This window comes from Euphorbia lathyris, chromosome 5, assembly GCF_963576675.1.
Source record: "Euphorbia lathyris chromosome 5, ddEupLath1.1, whole genome shotgun sequence".
Taxonomy (NCBI): domain Eukaryota; kingdom Viridiplantae; phylum Streptophyta; class Magnoliopsida; order Malpighiales; family Euphorbiaceae; genus Euphorbia; species Euphorbia lathyris.
Genome location: NC_088914.1, coordinates 67,889,135 through 67,901,841, shown reverse-complemented (window position 1 = coordinate 67,901,841; position 12,707 = coordinate 67,889,135). Strand labels below are relative to the sequence as shown.

Here is a 12,707-nt window from a genome sequence, read left to right as displayed (position 1 = left end):
TGGAGCAGGCCTGGTGAAGGGACTGTGAAATTAAATACTGATGGTTCTTGTTCTTCGGATGGCAGAATTGCAGCGGGTGGAGTCTTGAGAGACGCCGGAGGTGCTTGGGTCTCTGGCTTTGCTCAGAACCTTAGAGTAGGATTGTCCTTCACTGCTGAGCTCTGGGGAATCTTCTTTGGGCTTAGGCTCGCCAAAAGTCTGGGCTTAAAAAATCTTCTGGTAGAATCTGACAACCTTGAAGCGGTTAAAATTATCTCTGATAATAAGGCGTTATGTTTGAGTAACCAGAATTTAGTAAAAGGGATTAAAAGGTTATGTTCTTCCTTCGACACCATCAGCTTTGGGCATGTCTTCAGGGAATAGAATAGAGTTGTTGATCGCCTTGCGGCTGAGGGCCATGTGAGATTACTTGGTGTCTCTACCTTCTAGGCTCCTCCGGATTTCCTTTTCTCTCTGCATTCTAATGACCGGGTTGGGGTTAGCTTTCCCAGGCTAATCCCGGGTTAGTTTTTTGGGTTTTTTTTTGTTTTTTCTTTCCTTTGCCTACCAAAAAAAAAAGAATATTCAAACTTTTTTGCTTTGTATTTCTGAATTTTTGGATTATCCAAACATAGACTTACCTTTTCAAAACTTCCCTCCAAGTAAAATGAATCGGCTCTTGAAATTCTTACAACTTTGTAAAAAACATTGTTGGTTAATGGAAAATGGGTAAACCTCAAAGGAAAAAGTGGTGCAAGATTTTCTTCTTTTATTCGATTGTTATATGATAATTTTCTTTGGCATTTTTTCTCTGTGGTAACAAAATGGAAGGTTCCTTCCTTCTGAAAGCATTAGGGTTCGTTGACGAGAAAGAATAGAATCAAGCTTTGTCGGGATTTCTTTGGCTAAATTACAACGCGGTTGGTGATTGAATTGGTGCAATTATTGTACACTCAGATTCTTACGAGAAGGGAAAATTATGTTACAATAATACGTAGATGACTTTTGGCAGGAACATATTAGGGATTAGCTTCATTCTAAGCTGAACTTCTAGCTTCTTTAAGAGACGAAATGCGATTTCAGATTTTTGAAATTTTTAGAAATTCAGAAATTTTAGATTTTCCTAGAAATTCTGAAGAAGAAGAAGAAGCTTTACAAATCTGACCCAATGAGGAGACTCATTTACATATTTAGGCACATTCAAAGACATGCTACCAAGCTAGACTATTCCATTACATATATTTTTTAAATATCCTTAGTGTATATATATAACAAACATTTTCAAGAATTACTTCCATTTCATCTCCAAATCACTTTCAAGCTTCAACATTTGTCTCCAAATCACTTACAATCTTCATCTCCAAAGTTGAGGTAAGTTACTTTTTATTTTAAACAAATAATAATCAATTGCACTGTGGTACCCTAGAAGAGGCGTAGATATTGTTGTCGGACTACTATGAGATATTGAAGAGTACTAATCCAGGTACGGTAACTCATATTGAAACCTATGAGGATGACCACTTTAAGTATTTCTTCATATCTATGGGTCCGTCTTGTAGAGCTTTTAAAGAACGTATTCGACCCGTTATATATGTTGATGGAGCATTCTTAAAAGGTAAATACCCAGGTACATTGTACATTGGTTTGCAAAGATGGTAATAATCAGATTTATTCGATTTCTTTTGGGATTGGACCGAATGAATCAAACGAAGCATGGACCTGGTTTACAATGAAACTAAGAGAATGTATTGCTGATGTTGACAGTTTTTCCATAATATCAGACAGACATAAGAGCATTGATCATGCCATGAATTTGGTATTTCTAAATGTGATACATGGATGTTGTTGTCAACATCTAAAAAATGAATGTAAAGATCAAATTCTGGTCTATTAAGAAGATATCAAAGCAGTATTAGCGAGCTGTTAAAGCTTATTGATCTCCGATTTTGAAGAGTCATTCTCAAAATTACATGAAATACATGCCCATTGCACGACATATTTAGAATAAGCTGGAATCCAAAAATGGTCACGTGCGCAATTTTCTACTTGTCGTTACAACATAATGACTACAAATATAGTTGAATCATTCAACACAGTCATGGTTGATGGTAGACGCTTTACCTATCACAATTTTGGTGGAATACATAAGAGTAACCCTTAAAAAATGGTTTTATGAGAGACACAATGCAACATGTCATAAATATAACGATGTTATACTATTTTTGACATATTTAACCTCATGTTTTAGCATAATGTATTTCTTTTTCAGTAGAATGTACATCCTACTTGACAGAATGGTCTGAAGTAAAAAATGTTAAGGCATGTACACAAGGCAGTTACTTGTTCATTTCATGGAATCAACAATCACATATTTGAGATTGATCGAAATAAGGGTGGAATTGTTGATTTCGAAGCAAGAACATGCACATGTAGGAATTGGTAACTATTCGGGTTCCCATGTAGACACGTGTGTAGAGTTGCATCTGAGTTTCAGTTAATGAATGTATATTAGTGGGTCGATAGTTATTATAAAAATGATACACTGAAATTGGCTTATGCTGAGTCTATATATCCAGTTGGACACCCATCCGAATGGAAGGCGTGTGATAACCCTGTGAAAGTACTTCCCCCTTTAACTGGAAGACAATTTGTAGGATGACCCAAAAGTTAAAATAGAAGACCATCTCAAGGTGAAGATGGAGTTCCCAGGAGATGCAGCAGTTGCAGACTTATTGGACATAATCGTTTGAATTGTCATCGCCCTATACCGAATACATCACGACCTCTAGGTGAAATACAAAGTTCTTTGACCTCTATGGAATCTAATTATTTAGATAATATGAGTTAAATGAAATATGCATTTCAATATGTTTCATCCAGTTTACATTAATTATAATATGTTTCATTCAGTTTTACTTAATTTCAATATGTTTCATTCGGTTTCACTCTATTTCAATATGTTTCACTCAGTTTCACACCTTAAAAGCGAATCACATACTAATCAAACATGATCAACCTCCCTAGTTAACAATGTATAGATGAAGGCACTAGAGAAGGCGACATTACTCAAATCCATAAGATGTCTAAAACATCTGCTTTTGAAAGCCTTAATCTGTGAAGGTGTCAATATGTTTTGCATGTCAATCATCGCTTCAATGTCTCTTCTTATAGTTATTGTGCCTTTTGTACCCAAGCTCTAATGGTACTTAAATTTGACACCACTATCCGCTTTTACCGTCTTTTTCTTGACAACTGTAACTTGTAAAAATGAAAACAATTTTCATGTCACGCAATAAAATTACAGTTCATACACAACATAACCATTCGCATAAATAGGCGTTGCATTTCACTAAATGCGACAAATATCTAAACGCATTTACATATAAATGCGATACATCCAATTTAATGTGATTTGCATTCATGTATTGGGTATCGCATTTCATCGATATGTTACTACCTCATTCAGGCTTTATCTATTCGTATATCGGTATGGTAATCACATTTCATCAATATGTGACTATCTCATTTAGAATTTAGGGCTTATCTATTCGCATTTTATGAAATGCGATGCAAATTCATAAAATGCAAAACTTCACAAATCATGTCTTCATGGTTGACTTTGACAAAAACATATGGTTTACATGCCGTTTGGGACTGATTTTGACTTAATTGACTACAGAAATCATGTCGTTCTTGTCCCATTCACACACCACACAATGTGTGGAGCTCTTACAGGTCGTGTGGGTGTTTGAAAGATGAATTTATTCCTTTCACATGGCACGTGGTGAGTTCTTTCTTGGTTTTTCGTCCACCTGTTGCGTTGTGTGCATTCCTTAAGCCTGTAAAATACGAACGTTGAACCTGAGATTACTCAATTTATTTATTCATCTTATTTGTAATGAAAAAGAGATTGAAAATGACTAAAATGAACTAAAAGTGCATATTTTATTATTTTTGTTGATTTATTGAAATATGCATGAAATTAAATATTGAACTTAACTATTTGCTCAAGAATAAACCGTAAATTACCCTAAAAGATAGGGATAAAATTTCCTCATCTGTTCTCAGTCTCATCAAAATTTATGGATTCTCGTGGTTCTCAGCAATTTGCTTCAAATAAAGCAAATCATGTTACTCATTTACAATTGACACAACTTCAGGTTAATATGCCGATGACTTTATTACATGATATACAATCGGAACAACATCATATCAATAGTGTTCATACGTACTTTGATGCATACAACACATGTATTGATCTAATTATATTCACTATGTCATTTTCCCTTTCACATGACACAAGATATATGACAAACATTTGTTTTCGTATCGTCTGATTGTTTTTTTTGTGACAGTATATTAAAAGTATGTCATCTGAAAGCATAAATGTAAACCAGCTCAATTCACATGTGGCCTTCCGATAACACAACTCTGTCATCTAAAGAAAGCACGCGTGTAAGTCAAAATTTACTTAATCATCAGATGACACTTATTATAAATGGCTATCATTGTATTCAGAAAACAAAAAAGCGGCAATAAAATTTTCACTTACGCGGCCAACGAAAATTAATATCAAATTTAAGGCGCTCAATACGTTTGACTGAAATTTCAGCTCATATATAAACCCGTCTCTCATCCCAAATCCCTAACTAGGTTTCGCGCAGCTCGTCCTCATCTCTCTTACCCCTCTCTTTGGCTATCTCCGGTTGCTTTCTACATGTAAATCACTAGGTCAAAACAAGGTAATGGTAAGCCATATTTACTTCGTTACTGGATGTACTAGAGTTTCATTGTTCCTTACTCAATCTTTTCCTCATATGATTTACTCTTGTGTATGTGGATTTCAGAAGCTGGAATAAGAATCTATTAATTTTCAGACCTATCGTTGAAAATGTTAGATCTCTGGTCTTTATCTTTTTTAACCTAGGGCAATATATACTTCGTGATGCTGTTATGGATGATGATGAGATAGGTAGATCTTGCTCTTTTTATTTGCAAATGTTATTAACACTAGGGATTATGAACTCATCTGATTCCTTTTTATTTGAACCTAATATTTGCAGGGATAGTAAGAGTGCTTAAGTATATGGGAATGCTGATTAAAGAGATGGTTTTCATGCCTGCAACATATGGGAAGATTTCTTTAACTTATTGAGTACATATATTGTTATGTTGGTTTGAACTGATTGAATGCATGTGATAGGGCTGCAATATACACATTTTCATATGCATTTTCATGTTCATATTCATGCATTTAGTTTACTTTATTTAATGTTTTGGAAAGATTTCACTTGTTTGTTTATGATTTGAACAGAGACAGGTTAAACACGGATGAAAACTCAATAAGAAGAAACATCAGTATAAAACGAGCAAAAGATGGGCAAATATGGAGCAAAAGAAGAGAATTCAAGAAATGTACCTGTCGCGATTGTGACATGCGTCTCGTTAGTGACAGACACTTTTCAGCACAAAATTGGCTTCTCATGTCACGAATGTGACACTCTTGTCTCGTTCATGACAGACATTTCTTCAACAAAAAGACATGGTTTTTCATATGGGAATCACATCCTTTTGCCGAATCAACATTTCTCTTCACCATTAGCCACATCCGTTCATCATATCTCTATGGAGGGATGCCTTCCAAAGGACACAACTTTTCTACATATATATAAAGAAGATTACTCCATCATTTGTACCATGGTTCGAATGGTTCAAGTGGTTCACAAGTTTGAATCATCACGCACAGAGATGCAGATATATTTCAGAATCAGAGATACAATACTAACTCTGAGATATTGAAGTATCTTATTTAGAGATTCAGTTCAATGCACAGAAAGAAGTGAGGTTGAGAGATAATCTTTCTCGAGATGCAAGAAGAAGATATAAAAGAGAAGACGTCCCCGAGGCTTGACAAACCTTACAAGGATAAGTAAAAGGATTGACAACCCCTATAATGTTCTTTGTTATAGTCTTTTTCATGTATTCTTTAACTTCAATTCATGTTCAACATTGTTAATACATTTTCACCAAACATCAATCAACCAAATGCAAATTATTATATGTTCGATGTTTCATTATTTATTTCTTTATATCTATTCTAGGGAAATTCATAAAAACAAAACATAGGAATAGTTATCAGTGCATTAATCTAGAATAGGTTCAGTTTATGAAAAGATAATCATACTGTATTGTTTTCTTAGTTTAAAAATCCTAATTCACTACGATAGGTCGAGGAGTTAGTATTATTAATCTAATTGAACTTAAGTTTCTTAATCCTAGATTGAGAGATTGGATTAAGAGTAATTCTCCAGTATGACTGCAGAAGATTGACAGTATTATAATTGTTCATTCTGTTTAATTATTATCAACTTGTATCAGAGCTATGCATGAAATGAATCATAGGATTAGTTTAGATTAGATAAGTTGGATTAAATCAATCACTCAATTAATTATTTTCTATAAACCTCAAGAAAACGAACAAAGAAATGATATAAGTTAAGTATCAATTTCGTTCTCTGTGGGATCGATATCTTTTATTACTATAAGCGGAACCGTGCACTTGCGGAATTCGCCTAACAACTTGTATGATGTTGTTGTATGCCTTAGTCAGACATGAGTATGTGATAAAGGGTTGTGTATAGGAATTGTCGTGAACTGAATTCGTTTGTATACAATAGTCAGACATGAGTATGTGATAAAGAAGGGTTGTGTATGTGTATTTCTATGAAGCATAGTCACCATAGTGAAACATAGTCATATAGTCAACTAAATCTCCTTCACTATGTATCGTCCACTTGGATTGTTATGTTATGGAAAAGCATTCAACATGGTGTTGAAGTTATATGATTCTAACACCACGAGTTTATGGTTTTAAGCTTGTGGTGACAGTATCATACACTTCATCACCGTGCTCACTTTTCAGCTAATACAATCCAAGTGGCAGGTACATCGTAAAGGAGATTCCAGTTGTGGAACTACTTAGTGCTACTTGTATGAAGCATACTCATATAGTGAATGGTTGTGTATGAAGCTTAGTCATATATATAGTGCATTTATGAAGCATAGTCATATAATGAAGGGTTGGTATGAACTGATTGGTTGAATACTTTAACCCTACATGAATATGTAGTGAAGGATTATGTATGAAGCATAGTCATATACTATGAGCATGATCCTGTTTATGATTAATGTTCTGTTTAAGAAGCTAGAACTGACTATGAGTATGAAGCATGATCCTGTTTATGGTTGATGTTCTGTTTAGGAAGCTAGAACTGAGTATGAGTATGTGTATGAAGCATAATCCTGTTTATGGTTGATGTTCTATTTAGGAAGCTAGAACTGACTATGAGTATGTGTATGAAGCATAATCATGTTTATGGTTGAAGTTCTGTTTAGGAAGCTAGAACTGACTATGAGTATGTGTATGAAGCATGATCATGTTTATGGTTGATGTTCTGTTTAGGAAGCTAGAATTGATTATGTGTATGTGCATGAAGCGTGATCCTATTTATGACTGATTAGGCATGCTCTTATACTATATATGTTCATTGAGCATGTTTGAAGCATGTAGCTGATTAAGCCATACTCTTATACCTCTTATACTACATATATGCTCTTATACCTACGAGTTATAATGATGCATGAACTAATATCAGCATGTATATGAACCTACTTAGTGCTACTTGCCTTAATTAGTGAAGTATAGTGATGGGTTTATGATGCTATCAACACAAGTTTTATATCAATTTAGGAATATACTTGTATATACGAATAAGTTGTCTACTTGATATATAGCATGTTCTGTGTCACTTGAATATACATATGTATAATAATAGGTTGTCTACTTTGTATTACAAAAAAAGGAAATAATGCAAGGGGCATGATGTGCAAATAGCAACCAAGGAGGTCTGGATGCTAAACAAATATTGGAGTTGGATGGTTATCTTTTATCCTTGAATTTTTTGTACTTAAATGTTAATAAAATATTATCAATAAATCAATAATTATTTATAATATTTTTGACAAAATTTCTTTAAAATGAATAAATTTGAGCTGATTTTTCTACCATGAGTCAACATTGATTTTTTTTTTAAATAATAAAACTAGTTAAACTAAAATACATGTGAAAGCTAAGCAATGGATACAAATGTACAACAAGCTCTTTATATTCAAAAGGTATGTACTTACACTAAATACATGTAAGTAATTAATACTAAAGTTACATACTTACAATAGTAAATTTTGCCAATAATCTACATAAAAATTACGTCTTCCCCTGCCACATCCATCTTCTCCCTATAGATTCTCACATGGGTGGTATAATCCCCATCTCATTCGTACTTAAGCAGACTAGATTGACAGAATTTCTGATTGATTGAATGCTCCATAGTTCTCGAGGAAAAAGGTGAGTATGTCCTCTTTGTTACAGGCTGGTGTGTAGGAACACTATAATGATCAAGGGTATTATTCAGTTTTTCCATGAAAGCATCATCCTTCTTATCTATAGCCAGTTGCATTGTGTTGTTAAGGAGAAGAAGGAGGAGTTTATCCTAGCCCCCTTAAAGATGGATGTGGATTATAGCCATAAGGGTAAGGGTGTAGATAGTGATAGGAAAATTCTGGTCCCTATGGAGTAAGAGGCCAAAACTCAGGATGAATGGATGGTAAATAGAATGGAGGCATAATCACCATAACTACCATGGTGGGATGTGATACGCTATTCATTCCTACATTAAGGCAACGCTCTTAAGCATCGAAGAACATGCAAAAAGATTTCCTAGAGTGTTGAATGGTGTCGCCGTCGTGAAGAGTTACTTGATTGTCCTTGATGTGGATACTCTAATCCTACCAAGACTACATTGTGAATTGGGGTCTAATAAGGGATGCTGGCCATTGGAATGACAATGGTGGCTGGGTTAAACACTTGAGAGTTTTCCCCTCATCTGACCAATATTAAGGTCAACTTGGAAAGCAACCCTATTAGATCACTGACCTGCACATAAAGCCATGGTGTTAGTTAGCCTCAAATGGACTTGTTCATCTGATCTCTTATTATGGCTCCCGACAAGGAGGAAGCACCCGTATATCCTTAGGGCATGTTTGAGATGCCAATACTCTCCGTTATAATGTGAGAAATATGGGTACTAAAAGAGTGATCAACGTTGAGAAGGGGAAATTGTAAGGATGTGGTGGTAATTGCACTCGTGGTTGTGTTCACTTCTCTAGTATTGATGCCTAAAATACTAAAGTTAGAGGAAATTTTATCGTCTAAGACTCTAACTCTAAGATATAGGATCTGGATTTACGTTCTTAAACCAAAACATTGTTTGTGGGCAACCAGATGTATGAGTACGTTTGTCTTCCTTATGTGTATGTCCCACAAAACAAACATTGACTGGATTTCTAACGATGAATACTCTAATACTCAAGTAGTTCTGATCTAGAGAGATAAAGTAAGAAAGAGAACAATTTATACCTAGAGAGATACTACATCTTGAATATTCATAACATATCTCATATACTTATTCATAGTACTGTATCAACATTCAGAATTTACTTAAAATGATATACATTTCAATTATCCAAATTTAATTTTATTTTGTTCGTGTGAATTTAAGAAGTAAATCCTATCAACTTATTAATTAAGTTTAATAGCTAATAAAACATTTTATAAATTTTAGGACAACAATAAGCTTTGCGGAAAGAATTCATAATTCCTAAACCCTTATTTAAATAAGGCTTAATACATCATTTGCCCCCTGAACTTGTCCAAAAAGCTTGATTGGACCCCTGAACTTTCAAAGTATTCTGATAGCCCCCTGAACTTACATAAAATGTTCAGTTAGCCCCCTAAACTTGCGTAAAATGTAATCAATTGATCACTCGGTCGTAAAAAAATAAGTTAAATGCAGAAGATGTATTTCACGTATCTTAGAATGTTATTACATAATTAAAAAATAGATTAAAAATGAAGTTATTGCTTGCTCAACTATACAACTTGTCTTCTCTAATATTAGAATCGTATACTCCGATTTTGGTCGTTTTATTTTTTTAAAGACTCGTGGAATATATCTTCCACATTTAACTTACTCTTTTACGGCCGAGTGATCAATTGATTACATTTTACGCAAGTTCAGGGGGCTAACTGAACATTTTATGCAAGTTCAGGGGGCTATCGGAACACTTTGAAAGTTCAGGGAGCCAATCAAGCTTTTTGGACAAGTTCAGGGGGCAAATGATGTATTAAGCCTTTAAATAAAAAGGAATAATGAACATGAGAATGGATGATGAAGAGTGATGGTGTTACTCAATAAAGGTCCTTTTTATTAATATATAATAACAAAAAAAAAAAAAAAAAAAAAGAAGAAAACAAGTGGTGTTAAAGTTATGGAGATCTGAGGGTAATGCGAAAGAAATGAGAGCATTAATAACGAACCAGATTGAACATAATTCCTGGAGATCTGAGGGTAATGCGAAAGAAATGAGAGCATTAATAACGAACCAGATTGAACATAATTCCTCGTCACGGATATAGCGGATAAATCTTTATAACTTGATCTTCTTTCTTTTTCCTTGAACGGATCAATCAAAAACTCGACAACAACATTTGCATCTCTGCTCTTTCCCTGGAACCTCCTCATCATTTTTATTATTACCATTATTACATCTTCCCATTTACCAAAATACCCCTCTTCCTTCCTTCCCCCCTCAATCCCCCTCCCCGTCTTGTCCCCATCTTCCTCCTCATTCGTGCAGCTCATACCCCACCCCCTTCCCCTCTTCACTTCTGTCTCCTACTTTCATTTTCACCAAATTTCACTTCTTTTCTCTTTTTCTTTTCTTTTCTTTGTCCTTTCTTCATTCCTCCTCCTTCCTTCCATACCCAACCCAACCCCAGCTTTTACATCTATATATATATATACTTAACCGTGCTTGATTTGATTTGATTTGATTAGTTTATATTTATACTACCTTAATGAAACACAGTAGCGCCCACTCTTTCTCTCTCTCTGTTTCTCCATAGAAATTGGGGGTTTTTGATTTCATGGCTGTTTCTTGGTCACTACTACCTGTTGTTTTGATTCTTCTTAGTTTTTCCACTGTTTCAATTATATCAGATCCGAACGACGAATCATGCTTAACCCATCTATGTCAATCTCTAAAAGACCCAACGAATTCGCTTCTAAACTGGACAAAACCCAATCTTGCAAACCCATGTTCGGGTTTTAATTCTTATCTCTCCGGTGCTACTTGCAACAATGGCCGAATCTATAAGCTCTCTCTCACTAATCTCTCTCTACAAGGCTCAATTTCTCCTTACATATCAAACTGTTCAAATCTACAAACACTTGACCTCTCCTCTAACGAACTCACCGGTCCGATTCCTGAAGATTTACAGTATTTGGTCAATCTTGCCGTTCTTAATCTGTCTTCTAATAGATTATTGGGGGAGATCCCTCCGCAGATTGCATTGTGTGCTTATTTGAATGTAATTGATTTACATGATAATTTTCTGACCGGTCAAATTCCACCGCAGCTTGGTCTTCTGGTGAGACTATCGGCGTTTGATGTGAGTAATAATAAGCTGTCCGGTCCGATTCCGGGTATGTTGGGGAATAGAAGTGGGAATTTGCCGAGATTTAATGCGACATCGTTTGGGGGGAATAAAGATCTTTATGGGTACCCTTTGCCGCCGATGAAGAGTAAAGGTTTGTCTGTTTTGGCGATTGTTGGTATAGGTTTAGGAAGTGGGTTTGCTAGTTTGGTTCTGAGTTTTACCGGAGTTTGTATTTGGTTGAAATTCACTGAACAGAAAATGGTCCTTGAAGAAGGTAAAATTAGCCAGCTTATGCCTGATTATTGACCCCCAAAATTAATCAAATTCAAGGTATGTTTAGGTGAAATTAAAGATATATATTCTTTTTTCCTTGTGGAATTATTTCAGCTAGAAGTTGTTTTTTTTTTTGGTTTGGATTTTCTTCTACTCTTTTTAAAAATTATTAAACGGTGTATAAATCAATTTATTATAGTGGAGTTTCTTCTTTGACTTTCAAGTTAGTGTAATTATGTAGTAGTAGTAGTAGTAATTTTAATTTGAAAAAAAAAAATAATCTAACGGTAGGGGGAAGTTGTGATGAAAGAAACAAGGTTGCATTTATTAAAAATGAGGTTGGTGCAGCCTCATCACATGTGAATTTGAGATTAATTTTAATGAGTTATTATTTCTGTGATTAGGCCAACATTATAGGGCAGTAATTTTGCTTAATTTAGTTAAATGGTCTAATTGTAGCAGTAGATGAGTTTTGGACTTTTCTGTTATTTAGTTATTGTGTTGGTACAATTACAAATTGAAGGGAAGAGGGAAGATGGTGAAATTATTGATAATTGGTAAAAGTGGCACATGGGGTTGTGCTATTATTATTATTATTATTATTATTATTATTATTATTGTGGTATGTGGGTTTGTCACTTCACTCCACCTTAAACATTTTTACTTGTATTTCTACTTTTATGCAGTCTACACTTTATCTTTATTTTTTTTTATTTTGTAAGCCTTAGAATTTTATTCTATTATTTGCCTTGATATATGAAATTGTATAATTTTTACTTTTATCATTTCCAAATAAGTTCAACTTTTACTTCAATTTAACAGAAAATTTATTCAAAGTGGTTTATTGTTAATTATTCGTTATTTAACTGTTTATATTAAACATTTCAAACATAATGAT

At 34.3% G+C, this 12,707-nt stretch overlaps 1 protein-coding gene across 1 annotated transcript; it reads left to right on the top strand.

Moving 5' to 3' along the window:
- Positions 1-10,557: 10,557 nt before the first annotated feature.
- LOC136228663 (receptor-like protein 44) lies at positions 10,558-12,007 on the top strand. The gene has a single exon (XM_066017108.1). It carries the CDS (start codon positions 11,024-11,026, stop codon positions 11,840-11,842), a length of 819 nt encoding a protein of 272 aa, XP_065873180.1. The 5' UTR covers positions 10,558-11,023; the 3' UTR covers positions 11,843-12,007.
- Positions 12,008-12,707: the final 700 nt, after the last annotated feature.